The 16912-nt window shown below is 46.2% G+C and overlaps 1 protein-coding gene across 1 annotated transcript in view; it reads right to left on the bottom strand.

The window, feature by feature from the left end:
* LOC146810323 (dual specificity mitogen-activated protein kinase kinase 6) overlaps window positions 1-16912 on the bottom strand; it is a 419950-nt gene that overhangs the window by 18140 nt on the left and 384898 nt on the right. Inside the window, exon 11 of the mRNA XM_085617318.1 lies at window positions 7367-7412. Within this exon, the coding sequence (XP_085473444.1) occupies window positions 7367-7412 (46 nt within the window). The remainder of the gene's footprint in view (window positions 1-7366; window positions 7413-16912) is intronic.

The raw sequence follows: 16912 nt of genomic DNA, 5'->3' as shown, positions 1-16912 counted from the left end.
TGCAAACGTTCGAAAGGCGGTCCCATTAGCCTTGTGAGAACTATATTTAAGTTCCACACAGGTGAGGGTGGTACTCTGGGGGGAATTATTCGTTTGAGGTCTTCCATGAAGGCTTTAATGGCAGGCACTCTGAAAAGTGATAGGTGCTGTCTGTTCTGTAGGTAAGTGGCAATTGCTGCGAGGTGTAGCCAAGTGGATGTATATGCTAGGTTACACCTTTGTAGATGGAGCAAGTAGCATATGATGTGCTGTATAGATACGTCTAGAGGGTTGATTGTGTTGTTATGGCAATAAACAACAAATCTTTTCCACTTTGCAGCGTAGCAGGCTCTAGTAGTAGGGCATCTAGCTTCTCTGATGACGTTCATACAGTCAGGGGGAAGGTTAAGGTATCCGAATTCTAGGATCTCAGGAGCCAGATCGCAAGGTTGAGCTGAGCTGGGTCCGGGTGTCTGATCTCTCCATGGTTCTGGGTGAGGAGGCATGGTGAGAGGTGTAGCTTTTGGTGTGGCACTACCGAAAGTTCCAGCAGCGTGGTGTACCACGGTTGTCTGGCCCATGTTGGAGCTACTAGAATTATTGTGAGGGAGTGCTGTTGTAGCTTTCGCACCACTAATGGAATTAGTGGGAGAGGTGGAAAGGCGTACGCAAATTTGCCTGACCAGTTCATCCATATCGCATTGCCTTTGGACAATGGGTGTGGGTATCTGGCGGCGAAGCTTGGACATTTTTTGTTTTCGTGGGTGGCGAAGAGGTCTATGTATGGATGCCCCCACATCTGAAAGAACGGGTGAAGAACCTGCGGGTGAAGTTCCCACTCGTGGATCTGCTGCGTCTGTCTGCTGAGCAAATCTGCCATGGTGTTTTGGACTCCTGGGACATGTTGGGCTAGGAGAAAGATTTTGTGTGGAATTGCCCATCTCCATATGCTCTGTGCTAGTTGAGAGAGCTGTGGAGAGTGTGTGCCGCCTTGTTTTTGAATGTAGTACATGGCCGTCATGTTGTCTGTGCGAATAAGGACTGCCTTGCCTAAAATCTGTGTCTGAAAGGATTTTAGGGCCAGAAAGATTGCCAGTAACTCCAGATGGTTGATGTGGAGTAACTTTTGTTGCGGCGTCCAGTAATAGATGAGCTCCCCAGCCGGAGAGCGATGCGTCTGTTGTTAGGATTATTTGTGGAACCGGGTCACGGAACGGTCGACCTCTGGAAAGATTTGTGGTGTTCCACCACTGCAGAGAGCGATGGGTGCGACCGTCTACCAACACCAGATCTGTCAGTTGCTCCTGGGCCTGGTTCCATTGGCGCGCTAAGCACTCTTGGAGTGGACGCATCTGGAGTCTTGCATGAGGCACTATGAAAATGCAAGAGGCCATCATCCTTATGAGTTGCATAAACACTCTTGCTGAGAGAGAGAGTTGAGGTATGAATCTTTGACGCAAAGCCTGAATGCTTGCAATCCTGGCAGGATTGGGGTAGGCTATGGCTTTTGATGTGTCTATGGTGGCACCGAGGTATTGCTTTGTGTGGGATGGTATTAGCTGGGACTTTTGGTGGTTCACCGTGAAACCTAGCTGGTGAAGTAGTTGGATTGTAGTGGCGGTGTGATGTACACATTGGTTGTAAGACGTGGCTTTTATTAGCCAGTCGTCCAAATATGGGAAGACGTGAATGTGCTGTTTTCTGAGGTGTGCCGCCACTACCGCTAGGCACTTGGTGAATACCCTTGGTGCTGTTGTGACCCCGAATGGGAGCACCTTGAACTGGTAGTGTTGCCCGTCCACTACAAATCTGAGGTACTTTCTGTGAGCATGGTGTACCGGAATGTGAAAGTATGTGTCTTTCAAGTCTAGTGTGGTGAGAAAGTCGTTCTGGGAGAGAAGCGGAAGTACCTGCTGAAGTGTTACTATGTGAAAATGGTCCGAATGTATGTATGTGTTTAGAGGCTGGAGATCTAAAATAGGAGTCTCGTCTCTTTTTGGTATCAGAAAATATAGGGAGTAGACCCCTAAATTTTGCTGATTGGCGGGGACTTGTTCTATCGCATGTTTTTGTAAGAGGAAGATTACCTCCTGTTTAGTAACGTGGAATGTTCTTGTGACATTGGGCGTAGCCTGGGTGGAATGTTTGGGGGGGGGGGGGGGGGTAGATGTCAATTCTAGGCAGTACCCTGAACGAATAATTTGGGTCACCCATCTGTCTGAGGTGATGGTCTCCCAGACGTGAAGGAAATTTTGTAGCCTGCCCCCGACCGGAGTGGGATGGTCTGGAGGGAGCAGGGGGAAGTCATTGGGTAGGCGGTGTGGCAGAGCGGGCGGTATTTGTTTTGCAACTGCCTTTATTGTTATTGCCCCTATAGCCGCCTCTTTGATAACCCCTTGTGAAGGTGGATTGAGCAGGGGATTTGTAGGAAGTGGATGCGCTATCTGAGGAGTAGCCTCTGGCCATACCCCGAAAGGAAGAGCGGCGAAAGGAGCACCTAGGAGGGTGTGACTGCAGGGCTCCCATAGATTTCGCCGTATCTGTGTCCTTCTTCATCTTCTCGAGGGCCTCATCTACCTTTGGGCCGAATAGATGTTCTTGGTCAAAAGGATGATTTAATATGGAGGCCTGTACCTCAGGTTTAAAGCCTGAAACTCTCAGCCAAGCATGGCGACGGAGGAGGACGCTAGTGTTAATGGCCCTGGAGGCTGTGTCTGCTGCGTCTAAGGCACAGCGTATAGAGGTGTTAGTTATAGTCTTACCCTCTTGAATTAATTCATTGGCCCTATTTTTGTATTTTTCTGGGAGATGGTGCATGATGGTTTCTAGTTCATCATAATGCGCTCTGTCGTATCTGGCCAATAGCGCTTGTGTGTTGGCGATACGCCATATATTGGCTGCCTGTGACGCAGTGCGCTTTCCTGACGCGTCCAGTAGCTTTGACTCGTTGTCAGATGGTGGTGCTTCGCCTGACGCCTGGGAATTTGACCTCTTGCGTGCAGTGGAGACCACTAGGGAATCTAGTGGCGCTGGCCCTTTGATATAGGCAGGATCTGTGGGGGCAGCTTTATACTTTTTCTCTATGAGCTGGGTCTGGTGGCTCAGTGGACTAATGTGTCTGCTGCAGGTGCCTGTGTTCGACCTCATGGTCACAGGTTCAAATCCCGGCAGGTCCACTCAGCCTTTCATCCATCTGAGGTCGATAAAATGAGTAACATTGAGTTGGGTAACAATAAACATCTGTTATTCAGCGCCAAGATACCCGTAGTGGTGAACGTGCGCTTTACAAATACACGTGTTATGTTATGTTATGTGTGGGTTAATGACCCTAGCCCAGACTGGGTCTTTAAAAACCTCTGGCGCATGTTTTATTACCCCCTTGAGCATAGGTAGTATGGAGGTAGACCTATGTGCGGTATCAAAGGTGTCGAGGAGGAAATCTTCCTCTACCGGGTCAGTGTGTAGCTCTACCCCGTGATAATGTGCCGCCCTCTGAAGTAGGTAGTGAAAACCTAATGAGTCTTCTGGTGGAGATGGCCTGGATGGATAAAGGTCATCTTGTGGGACATCTGGAATGTCTGGATTATTATAATTGTCCCATGGGTCTGGGGATCCTGTAGGGGTGTGGTCTTGTGGCACATCCCCTGGATCATAATATGGGTCCCCCTGATCATCATGGTCTGGAGACGGGGTCGGGGAGCGATGAGGCAGGGGTGGCGGAGGTGGAGAGGGTGGGGAAGGCACCCTGAAAGGGGAGGTAGCAGAGTCTTTCCTCTTTGGAGGTGGAGGCGGAGCCGGTTTGTCCAAATGTCTCTTTTTAGAAGAGAGTGCCAAATGTCCAGTTTTTGGATCCTTGGTAAGTGTCTTTTGCAAGGGATCCGGTGTAAACAGTTCCTGAGACAATGTTTGTTCCGTCGGCGCCTAAGGTTTCGGGGCCGATTACTTTTTAGGCTTGTCCGTGCTGTGCTTTTTTGGAACCTCCGATTTCTTGGTCGGCACCGAGGTAGGCTTCGGCGCTGGAGTGTCGGTGCCGAGGGCCTTATGGGGTTTGGACGGTACCGAAAGGCTGGGTTTCGACACCAAGGACTTTGGTGCTGAGCTCGGTGTCGAGGTAGAGGCCGGTCTCTTTTTCGGTGCCGAAGTGTGTTTATCGGCACCGCTGGCAGGCTGGCTTGAGCCCGAGCCGCCGGAAGGCTTATTAGGCTTCTTCACCGGGCCCGAAGGTGGGGTGTGCCTTTGTCTTTGGTCTTGCCTAGGCCCGGAGGCGAAGGCGTGACCGAAGCCTTTTTGGGTGTCGGCGCGGGTGTGGGAGGGGGTATAGTACTCGCGACCCTCTGCGCCGGAGTGATGTCTTCCACATCCGAGTCGTCGGCTTCGGAAGCACTGACGAGGTCCTCTTCGGTGTGCTGTTGTCCCGGAGCTTCGACGTCGTCCCCGAAGATGTCGACTGGAACGGAGGTCGAGGAGAGCGCCATGTTTCGTCTGGCTCTTCGATCTCGAATAGTCTTTTTCGATCTGAAAGACTTGCATGCGGGACAGTCTCGAGCCTCGTGTTCAGGGCAGAGGCAGAGGTTGCACACCTCATGAAGATCGGTGTGGGGGAATTTGGACCCACATCGAGGGCACTTCTTGAATGGAGTTCTTTCCATCAGCCGGGACCGGAGCTTGGATAGGCCAGAAGGCCGCCGTCGACGACTGGAATCGAAGATGTGTCGAAGAGAAGGTGATTGAGGATATCTGAGCAATACCGGGATGAGCGAGGATTCCGCTTCGATCGTCGAACTGGAAATGTTCGGAACCGGAGCGCGAAGTATTACATCCGAGCCTGATGGCGGAAAAAAAACAATCTGAGGATGGAGCCGAAGCCCATGCGCAATACGAACCAAGGGAGGAGTCACTGACCTCGTGACTTCCAAAGACTTTCCAAGAGGAAAAACAAACTGCAAACATCCGGGCCCAACACCAGATGGCGATCTATGCAAAAGTGTGTAATCTGCAGCTCATATGCCTCGAACAGAAAGATTTATATGAAGGGAGAAAAGGCAAGAGGATCAAGAGCACCGGGATGAGATTTAGAGAGCAGTTTGAAGATGATCCCTATGCAGACATGAGGAGCTGTCGTTTGTAGTGGCGGGCTAGGAGCCATAGTGAGAAAAGCAGGATAAGGTTGGGACTATACTGCGCATAGATACACCTTCCATGTAAGCAACTGTTAAGTCTGATGCATTTTAATTTGATTGTTCTTCACATAGATACTGCAGTTCTGACAACCATATGCATTTTGATTTATGATTAATTACCATATATTTCTTTGAAAGAAAACCAATAAATATAGCTTTAAAAAAGTGTCAGTAAGCAACTCCCCATGCTCCGAGAAATGTATTATCTCTTGGAAACTTCTAACCGAAATGAATCAATAGATGCCTAGTCTTGGGGTGACTAGATTACTTCAATGTATTGTATACAGGAATTTAAGATTGAAAAAAATCAAAATAAGGCAACCTTTTTGAGGTTGAACGTGGAGGGATAGAACAATGTCAAACCAGCACTCAGGGCACTCCACCACAAATGTGGTTACCCCAATCCATTTAGGGTTAGGCAACCTGTTGTCTTCCGCCAATGTAGACTCTGCTGGCTCTGCTAGAGGAAAACTTTGACCAATGGCCCGATTGATATCAGGATGTCACTCAAAGTACCTCATACTGTCCACCCTATTTAGGGTGGCTATTCAGACCTACTTTTTTCCCTTTTGAGACCCCACAAGCAGTGTGTCAGGGACATTTATTTGTTGTTTGTGGCGGGACATTGTTTTTCAAGAACTAAGTCTCGTTTTGGGATTTGTTTTTGTAAAAGAAAAACTTTGTAGTACAGGCTCACTGCACAAGGTAACTGCACAGTATGGCTTCAGTGCCTCCAAAGGAGCTGTTGTAGCAAAAGCTCGTGAGAAGGTATAGAAGTCTATCAGTGCTTAATTTGGTAAAACAAATAAGCGCCAGGGCTATCGTCAGGAGGTCACTGCAGCTTGCACCACACATTACCCCTCTCATGCTGCCAACGATAGTAACAACACAACTACTAACCATCACACTCCAGTAAGTGTGACAATGTGGAATATTACAGGCCCCCGAAGCTATAAGAATGGCTTGGGCAATAGGTAATAGTGTTTTTATAATGTATATTGAATTAATAATTGGTTTTGATGTGGTCATCTCAGACACCACCACCTTATGGCAAACTGTCACAAACACTGGTGTTGACAATTAAGTGCCGGTGCCGAGCACCAGAAACCACCCACTCAAATTAAGCACTGAAGTCTATTCCAGGAAGGTTTCAAAATATGGAGGGGTGTAGTCCACCAGGGTTGTGGAGTACACTACCTCACAGCCCCTGCAGGATGGATTACAGACTGCCAGGTGCTAAATAAGCTGTTTTGAATTTTCCATAAGCCTCCCTAGTCAAAGGCCAGATTCATCTTCAGAAGCTAGCCTACCGCCTCACTAATCCCCAGGAATCTCCAATCAACATCACGGAACACTCAAAGTTCAACACAGCAGCAATGCAAGATCCTAAACTCTGGAATGACCCAAGTTCCACTTTTGAGCAGAAGAAAACTACCAGTGATTGCAGACTCTCCTTACCACTAAGGTTTTAAGGGCTCATTTTTAACAACCTTCTCCAATTCGCCTTGAGCACAGGTTTAACTGGTGTTCTTTCATCATCCTGGTTGACTCCAGAAGCCCAATTTCTTTTGAGCAACATCATTAAAAAACAAAAATGAAGATTAAAAAAATAAAACAGTCCATACAGTGATCATAGTGTACACCGCATGCAAGAGACATCATCTGCAGGGAAAATGGAGATGGGCAGCCACGTCTAGCTGAAAAAAGTGATGTTTAAGTGATTCTTTGAAAGTACTCTGGGAGGTGGCCAATTTAAAGTCAAAGTGGAAGTTATTCTGGAGTATGGGTGCCAGGTGGTAAACTGGCCTGCATCTTCAGAAGGCTCAGAGGGCTTGTGACTTTCTGTTTTGGCTTCTTATTTAATGTCATTCCTTTGGATAAGATGTCCTTTCTTTTCGTCTTCTATGACAGCATGAAACATAACAACCATAAACAAGTACAAGTTTAAAGGCTGTCGATTCTTTAGCAATAATTTTTCAAAGTTCATTGTACATTTTTCACCTCATCATCCTTTTCTATTGAGTTTGCAACAATGGTCACCATAACCACAAAGAATCCTCTAGTAGAAGATGTACAGGAGCCTCAGTTTAAACAATCATGAATCACGCCCTGCTTGCTCACTGTTCTGCTTTTCAATACAATGCATAAGCACATGGCCAAGTGATCTGATACAGAATCTGTCAACTGCTGAGGCACTTAGTACTAACCATAAGCTCTGCATATGTTGGTCGGTCTTTGGAATTCTTCTTCAAGCTTGAAAATAAAAAGTACAGTAAAAAGAGTGAGAGTGGAGGACTTACTTCAAGCTTACTCAGTCATTAGTAAATATAGATATGTATTACATATGCTGATTATTTTCTTTAGTATACAAACATAATTTACCCACCAGTAAGGCAGTTAGGATACCCTGGAATGCAGAGGCTTGCATTATCAGCAGATGCTTTCTAGTCAATGCTCACATAAATGAGACTGAGTCCCACTGAGCAGACTGCAGCGGTCATTCCCACCACTTAAGCACTGGTGCCCATTCTCATGTTATAAAGCATATGAAACTCAACACCACCACCTGTAAGAAAGCAGGTTGGTAGTTGGGAAGGGAGAAATAAGTCCTCAACCTTCTGTCTACTGTGAACCAAGTACCCTGTTGAAGCACTTAGTCCTCAGGATACAGTCAGAGCAGTCCGAAGCTTACTCAGGGGAGATGCTTACGGCTAGTACCCCAGTCTGAAAGCATGCATCAAATAACAACCAATAAATCAGGTCCAGGCAGTGCTTTTTAAAAAGTCAAAGTACATTATCACGCACACACTACTCAATACCACGTATAAATTTACAAATATATGCATGATGACAGGTGGAAATACAGATGGTGACACCGTCCTAACAGTTCATACTGCTAATGAACCCTGAACCCTACAACGCCCCAAATAAACTAGATAAAATGCAATGGGGATCAGGCCTACGGTTCACCACATTAATAAAAGCAGAAAAGTGTCAAAATTAACCAATATATCACCATTAAAATTCATAAGGATGGTTCCATCTGCCAATGACACTCATTACGGCATGTAACGACTCACTTTTCACTGGGGAGGTGTCATTTCGATCCTGGCACTAGCCACCAGGAGAGGTTTGTTCACGTCTCCTGTCCTTTATAATTTGTTTTGTTTACAAGAACAAGATATTTCCATTGCTCTCCTTCCAATGAGGGCAAGGAATAGCTCAGTGTCTGCCCTCCTGCCCTATACATCCTTGTCTAGAACATATCTCCTATTTGGAACATGTCCCACTCCTTGGCCCAGGACCTTCCTCAACAGCAACCACAGGGACCCCATGGAAGAGTTTCCTATGTGGCTGCACTACACAGGTCATATGGCTTCTGAGTCGCTTGCAAGGCACTGTGTAGCAGCAGGTTTCAGGATCCTCCGCATGCTTGAGGTTGCATGCCTGGAAGACTATTGCACAGAAGATCTGAGAGAATGCTCCAGGGTCCCCGTGACCAGGTTCACCCATCTAGTGACCCCAGGGGGTATAGGGGTGGCCAGCACTACGTAGCCCTAAAGAAACAAATTCTAGTCGGAAGTTCTTGAATGCATCCTTGTAGCAGCAGGGTCAGGTTTCTTCTCTCTTAAAGCTGAGCATTCCAAAGACACCGCTTCCCCAGGACAAGATTGTTCTTCAAAGTCTCTTGCTTGTGCAAGGGTTGTTAAGTGAGGATGGAAAGTTCTAGACCCGAGGCACCTGTGCTTGATTCTAGGGTCATACATCTTCGACCACGTCCTTACTGTCCTTTACAGCAATTTGGGAATATTCAAGATGTCTCTGTCAACCAGGTGCTCAAAAACCTTCTCTAGGGTAAACCCTTCTGTGACTGGCTCCAGAGGTCTGAATACCCTCCTTTGATTCTATGGAGTTGAGTTGTCCCAGGCTAGGTGCAGTGTGAAGAGTAATTAGCATATGCAGATTCCATCCCCCACCATCTTCTTTTCCAGGTGCAGGCCTCTTTATTGGCTACTGGCTCTGCTGTGAAGCGAGGCCTTTGATTCTACAGCTGGCCAGCACAGTAATTTACTTAGTCCAACAGGGAAAACAAAAACCTGGACCTGGAAAAAACTCATTAGAAGTTGAGTCAGAGAAAAATGACAAATCATGAAGTGGCACAAGGACTGAAAATGAATGCATTTGGTATCCTGATTTGCCATAGTATTTGGAAGTTAACGATTTGGGACTTAACAGAGTTAATATGTCTAACTACGGAAAAACTGTAGTTGGTGCAGATTTCATCCATAGTATATAATACACAGAACACTATTCAGTAATTACTATACATGTTCACAAACACTCTATTAATACGCACTCTTATTATAAGGTTTTCCCCATGTATCACCAATTCTTGAAGAGTTCCCTCTGAGAGGCTACCTGTGCACAGATACCAGCTAAGTTAGATGGCAGTTTGACATGCTCAGCCCCTATATATGTGCACATGTGTGTGCGTGTCTTAATGTGCAACGATCCACAAGCCTCTAACTCTGGCTGCGCAGCAGCTGCCCTGATCTTGACAGTTAGCACTGTATGTGTATGTCTGTATGGTATTTCCATAGAGCAAATCTAGCCAAAATGCAGCAGAGCCTAAGTCAAAGCCAACCTTAAAGTCAACGACTAATAGGAGAAGGAGTCATAGGAGAGAACGCAGAGTTCCCATCCATTATAAAAGAGCTCACAGTAAGTGAGACTCAGGAAATGTGACTCACTCACACAGAAGTCCAGAAACCAGGTAGTAAGAAAAGAAGAAAAAAGACAAACAATCCAGAGAGATTAACTGAGGCAGAACCCAATGAGGCCAAACCTTTAAAGTTCCACTAACCATAGAGACATTTTTGTACCTCTAACAATCTGTGGAGCTCGCGCCACACAACCCACATTAGGAAGCTCACTCACTGCCATCTAGATTAATAACTTCACTCACTATCACACAGACTGTGCAGTGTAGTACCTGGAACATTCATTACCATGATTCCCAGCACGAAGTTCACACCCACACCCCACAGGTCATACCTACTACCCAGAATGTGAAATCCACATGCACCATCACCTTGGCTGTGGACGTCACTCTCATTGTCTAGGATTTGGACATCACAACCACCACCCATTTTATTCTGATATGATTAGCTATTATTGTTAAGCAAACAGCCAATTTCAGAATAAACATGAATGTCTACAAATCTTAATTATTTTCCATTATTAATGAAAATACCAGAATCCACATACACTATAATCTATTTCTACTGATAAACAAGTTACTTACCTTCTATAATGCCTTATCTGGTAGAGACTATGTCTAGCTGCAGATTATTTACCTTTGAATGTCCCCAGACGTCAGGCTGGATCCAAAATATTTTTCGTGAGCAGTACCACGGCGTGCCGTTAGGTGGTGTCAATGAGCTCCGTGTCCGTCCTCAGCATCGTCTGAGCCATTGCAGTACCTATATAGGCACCACCCAGGAGCGTTGACCTCAGTTTTCTTAACAACTTTCCATGCCAGAATCATGGAGCCATGAATAACACTGACCACTGGTGTGTCATTCCTGTCTATAGAAATCAGTTGGCAGAGCGGGGAGGATGGGTGGGTCGGTAAGGAATCTGTGGCTAGATTCAGGGCCTGATTTAGGTTTCGCCAGACGGGTTACTCCGTCACAAGGGTGACGGTTATCCCGTCCGGCGAAATATAAATGCTATAGGATTTTATAGGATTTATATTTTGGCGGATGGGATATCTGCCACCGTTATGAAGGAGTAACCCGTCCTCTGAAAACTAAATCAAGCACTACCCAACCTTTCTTCACACAGATATATCCCACAAAGAGTTGGTCATCAACCCTGAACTCCCATGTGCGGTCAAGGTAGAACGACAATGCTCTTTTTGGGTCCAGACAGTGGAGTGACTGCTCTTCTTTAGAGGGATGTGGTGGAGCAAAAAAGGTAGGCAAGGCGATGGATTAGCCTACATGAAAAGGAGTGATCACTTTTGGGAGAAAGGAGGCCAGACTGCGAAGCACAACTTTGTTAGGATAGACTGAGAGGTAAGGCGGCTTAGATGAGAAGGCCTACAGCTCACTACCTCTGCAGGCAGATGTAATTACCACAAGGAAGGCTGCTTTCGGGGTAAGAAGCCGGAGGGGATCATTGTGAAGAGGCTTGAAAGGAGCACACAACAAAAAAGTTAAAACCAAATTAAGGTCCCACTGAGGCATGATGAATGGTGAAGGAGGGAAGAGATAAGTAAGACCCTTGAGGTCCCTATGTACAATGGAGGACTTGAACAAAGAGGGTTGATCAGGCAACCGTACAAAGGCAGAAATGGGAGAAAGATAGCCCTTAAGAGTGCTGAGAGCAGAGTTCTGCTTGGCAAGAGAAAGAATGAAGAGCAGAACTCCAGAAAGAGGAGCAGAACGAGAATCCACTTATTTTTCTGCACACCATGCAGCAAGTGCATTCCAAAGCCAGGCCTAAACCATTTTAGTGGAGGGATGCCTGGCAGCCTAGATGTTGTTACAGACCTCGGGAGGAACGTCGAAAGCTGTCAACTTTTGCAGCTCAATCTCCATGCAAGAAGGTGGAGAGTGAACAGGTTCTGGTGGAGTACCCTCCCCCTGTTGCTGTGTCAGAAGATCTTCCCAAAAGGGCAGCCTGATCGGTGAGCGATGGCAATGCTCAAAAGCTCGGGATACCAGACTCTCTGTGCCCACTAATGAGCCACAAGGATGACTTGGGCACGGTTATTCTTCATCTTCTTGAGAACTCTGGGTAGGAGTGGTATAAGCGGAAAGACGTACAGGAGGCATGAGCTGCACTCGAGACAAAAAACGTCTGTGATTGAGTGCCGCCTCGGAAACTCCAGCGTGCAAGACTGCTGACATTGAACCTGCCAGATTTTGAACCACCAGAGATATTTTCTGGCATTCCAGCCATGTCCAGAGAAGCAAGGCCTCTTGACAAAGGGTCAAGACCCCACCCCGCCCTGTTTGTTGCAGGAACACATGGCAGTAGTGTTGTCTGTGAACACTTGTATAGCCTTTCCTTGATGGAGGGTAGGAAGGTTTTCAATGCCAGTCAGATCACCCGGAGCTCCAGCATGTTGATGTGGAGCCCAGATTCCACCAGAGTCCTCTGATCTGCACCTCTCCCGGACGGCAGCACCATCCAGGGTGTGACGCATTAGCCACTACTGCGAAATCTGGCTGGAGAAGAGTCTGCCTCTGACCCAATCGCGGTTCGTCAGCCACCACGGCAAATCCTTAGTAGTTCCCTCTGAGATCTGGACCAGGTCGGAGAGATTCCCCTGATGCTCCCAGTGGAACTTCAAGTCCCACTGCAGAGACCGCATATGTCACCTACCATGTGTCACCAGCAGGATGCAGGAGGGTATGAGGCACAGCAGCCTCAGCCAGTCTCACTGAAACCAAGGATAGAGGCTTAAAAATCAGTACCAAAGCCTGAATATCCTGGACTTGTCTCTTGGGAGGAAAAGCCCAAAACTGCTCAGATGAAAGGGAGCATCTGAGAGGGAGTCAGGTGTGACTCTGGCATCTTGATGGTGAACCCCAGATAGTGCAGAAGGTTAGCCATAGTCTTTAGCTGGGAGACGACTGTCTGGGGCGAGCCCACCTTCATCAACCAGTCATCTAGTTAGGGGAAGACTAGCACCTCTGATCTCAGCAGATGATCTGCAACCACCAACATCACCTTGGTGAACACCCGAGGGGCGCTGATAAGGCCATAGGGGAGAACAATGAATTGAAAGTGCTCATGGCCTACTGTAACCCGCATATAGTGCCAATGGGAGGGCAGGACCGGAATATAAAAATAGGCATCCTGCAAATCAGTCTCCTAGATTCAGGGCGGACAAGACCTGAGCCAAAATGAGCATTTCTCCATCTTGAGGAAGAGTTTGAGAGTCCAGAGATCAAGGATAGGACGAAGGCCCTTGTCCTTTTTGGGAACCAGAAAGTAGTGGGAATAATAACCACAGCCAGCTTCTGCCACCAGAACCCTCTCTATGGCTCCCTTGGCCATGAGAGCTGTGACCTGCTTGCAGAGAAGGGATAGATGATCCTCCGTCAGCAGGTCGTGAGATGGTGAAATGGGGGGACGGGTAGTCCTGAAGGGGAGAGAGTAGCCCCTTCAGACAATCTGCAAAGCCCACATGTCCGATGTTATGGACTGCCAGTGGGGCAGGTGAATCCTGCCGCCAACTAGGTGCCCATGGTTGTAAAGGGTTAGCCACTATCCCAGAATAAGGAGACCAATAAACCTTATAAAAGCTACAGTGGTTTCATAAGATAATTTGTTTCACAGAAACTTAACTTCAAATAAAAATAAAATAAAATATTGCCCACAAGAAGTTCATTTTAAAGTAACAAATTATTATAAAAATAATATAGCAAAACATAATATACATTACACAGACAAACAATTTGTGCTCACCAAAGTACACTAGACAAATGTATTGGGTTATCATCGGGACGAAAGGATTTTCGAGCAAACAAGATCAAACAATGTCAATGCCCACTGTACAAAACACCTGCAATCACAAGGGAATCACCTCTATAGACCGGAATCAAGATTCAACCAAATGAATACACAAAACGTTCACAAATACCAGAGAACAGGACTTGGATTACTAAATCTGACCACATGGTGGAGGCTTGGACCACCAAGCTCTCAGGGGTAGGGTGCAGCATGAGGAAGTGTGGATTCCCATTTGTGGGTTGATGGCAGCGGGCAACTGTCCTATTCACAGGAGCCCCTGTGTTTGTTTGGACCAGATACCCAAAAGGACGTCAGTGAGGGAGTCACTGAATGGGTGTAGGGGTTCCAACGTGGAGACTCCAGGTTGCAGCACCTCAGTCAAGAGATTTGTCTTGACAGCCAAAGAGGACCAAGGACCTCAGCCACCCTCCACACCACCGTTGCGTACGAAGCTCCCTCAGCCGTAGCCACGGTAGGGGGAGAAAGCAGACCAGCATCAACAGAAGTATCCAAGTCGCTGGGTTCACCCTGTTCTAACTGATGTCAGCAACTTATTACTCCTCCTACTTGTTGACTGTGCATTTTCTGTATGACCATCTATTTGTGTAACTCTTCTCATGTGTACTTGTACCGCCTTCTTTTGAGCTCCTGTGTGGGTATATAAGGCCCCTGTTCTCTGTACTCCTTAGAATGCCTCCTACAGTGACTTGACATTACAGTGTGACGCAATCTCTCTCATCTGAGGTTAATAAAAAGATGTCTTTTATATTACAGCTTCTGTGCCAATCTCTTCTGTGCTGTTGGTTTAAAAGGACCAGGTGTATCAGTGAAACCCCTGAGAAGGTTTTGATTTCTTCAATTGGTGCCCTCTGTGAGGCTCATCAGAGAAGTGGCTATCCAAGGGAGTGGTCTTGATGGGAGACAGGAATCTACTGAGGAGGACAGAACAGGACTCTAGTAAGAAGGTGCCATAAACTGAGATTCTGTCTCTGCAGCCCAGTATTTTTCTGGTCTTCCTGATTTGACTCCTCCAACTGCTTACCACTCCTGACTAAGAACATTTTTGGCGTGAGTATTCTAAAAATGACCATTTGGTCACTCAGAAATTGGCAGTTAGAATCTGGAGACGTATGCTAGGTAAGGTAGTTTGTGAGATGGGGAGAGAAGTGCGCCGGCTGCACAGATAAACGTGAGATATAAAGTGATATATATCGTGAGATATAAAGTGAGACATAAAAAGTGATATAGAGCAATATAACGTGATATAGTGATACAAAGTGATAAAGTGATAACGTGATACAAAGAGATAGAGTGATAAAGTGATATATAGTGTATGGAAATGGAAATTGGACGATATGTGATGGGAATGTGAGAAATACATAAAATGCAATTTATGTAGGCAGGTAATGAGAAACTTTTGTAAACTTGAACGGCTACTTGGTGTATAATATTGTATATGCTGCAATATTCTTGGCATGCCTGTTCTTAGCACACATCGTAGAATGTGTTGCTTTCTTGGAGGTACCATTTTGGAACTTGTATAGAATTAGCCGGCTCCCCTAGAGGGGATACCTAACTAGGTTTAGGTATAAAAACGTATTTCTTTCTCGGTGACTAGTACCCCGAGGAACTAAAAGGATCCTGGTCTGTGCACTTAGTAACATTCATAAGTGGTGATATGCAGAGCGATTTTTGGTGTTCTGCCAGCCAAATCTAGTGAATATGACTTACAACTAGTATTTACAAATTGTTTGGTTTAAGTACAGTCTGTGGGCTGTCTTTTGTCTCTGTCCTAAGTGTTGATCTGTGGGTTAAATGTGTGTTTAAATGTCTGTGGTTTGTCATTAGTGGTACTTGTGTGAGTAAGTAGTGATTGTGCTCTTGGTGCAAGAATGGCTAGCCTTAAGCGTGCTCTATTGTGTGTTCTGAGTGTATGACCCCCTTCAGAAAATGTCTGGAATGAGCTCAATGTGTTTTTTTGGGCATCATTCTGTTATGCAAAATATCATTAACATAAAAAGGAATATGCTACTTACCAGTATGCATCTGTTCTCGGCATGTAGAGCTGCAGATCTATACACTTTTGCATAGATCGCCATCTGGTGTTGGGCCCGGATGTTTGCAGTTTGTTTTTCTTCTTGGACAGTCTTTGGAAGTCACGAGTTCGGTGACTCCTCCTTCGGTCCGTACTGCGCATGGGCTTCGGCTCCATCCTCAGATTGTTTTTCGCCAGCAGGGAAAAGATGGAGCGTAGTGATAATAGTAAGAAACCCATGTGTGTTGTATCTAAATAAGATAGACTGGAACGGATACAGGTAGCCGGGGAGGCGGGTGGGCGTGTATAGATCTGCAGCTCTACATGCCAAGAACAGATGCATACTGGTAAGTAGCATATTCCGTTCGAGGCATATGAGCTGCTGATTATACACTTTTGCATAGATTATATAGCAGTACCCAGCCCTAGCGGCGACCACCGGTATCCGTTGCAGTGGTTTGAAATAGTGTCTTTAGTACAGCCTGGCCCACACTAGCTTGTTGTTTGGAGTGCACGTCTACACAGTAATATTTTGTAAAGGTGTGCGGTGTTGACCATGACGCTGCTTTGCAGATGTCATCTAAGGGTATGTTCCCTAGAAAAGCCATAGAAGCCCCTATCTTTCTTGTAGAGTGGGCTTTAGGTGGAACATATAATGTTCTTTTTGCTTTGTGATAGCAAATTTGTATGCACTTTACAATCCACCTAGCTATCCCTGATTTAGAGATGGGGTTGCCTTTATGCGGTGGAGAGAAGGAGACAAACAACTGTTTAGTCTTTCTGAAAGGTTGCGTTCTTTGTATGTAGTACAGTAAAGCCCTTTTAACATCAAGTGTATGTAGAGCCCTTTCCGCAACAGATTGAGGTTGCGAGAAAAAAAACGGTAATTCTACCGATTGATTGAGATGGAAGGGGGAAATGACCTTAGGCAGAAATTTTGGATTTGTGCGAAGTATCACCTTGCTGTGATGTATCTGTAAAAAGGGTTCTTGTATAGTGAACGCTTGTATCTCACTAACCCTTCTAAGGGAAGTGATAGCTACGAGGAAAGCTGTTTTCCAAGTGAGGAATTGTAGCTCACATTTATGCATTGGTTCGAAAGGCGGACCCATTAGCCTTGTAAGAACTACGTTTAGATTCCATACAGGGGAAGGTGGTGCCCTGGGTGGAATTACTCGTTTAAGGCCTT

Source organism: Triturus cristatus, chromosome 7, assembly GCF_964204655.1.
Source record: "Triturus cristatus chromosome 7, aTriCri1.1, whole genome shotgun sequence".
In the NCBI taxonomy this organism is placed as follows: domain Eukaryota; kingdom Metazoa; phylum Chordata; class Amphibia; order Caudata; family Salamandridae; genus Triturus; species Triturus cristatus.
The sequence above is the reverse complement of the archived record's forward strand: the minus strand, read 5'-3'. Positions and strand labels throughout refer to the sequence as shown.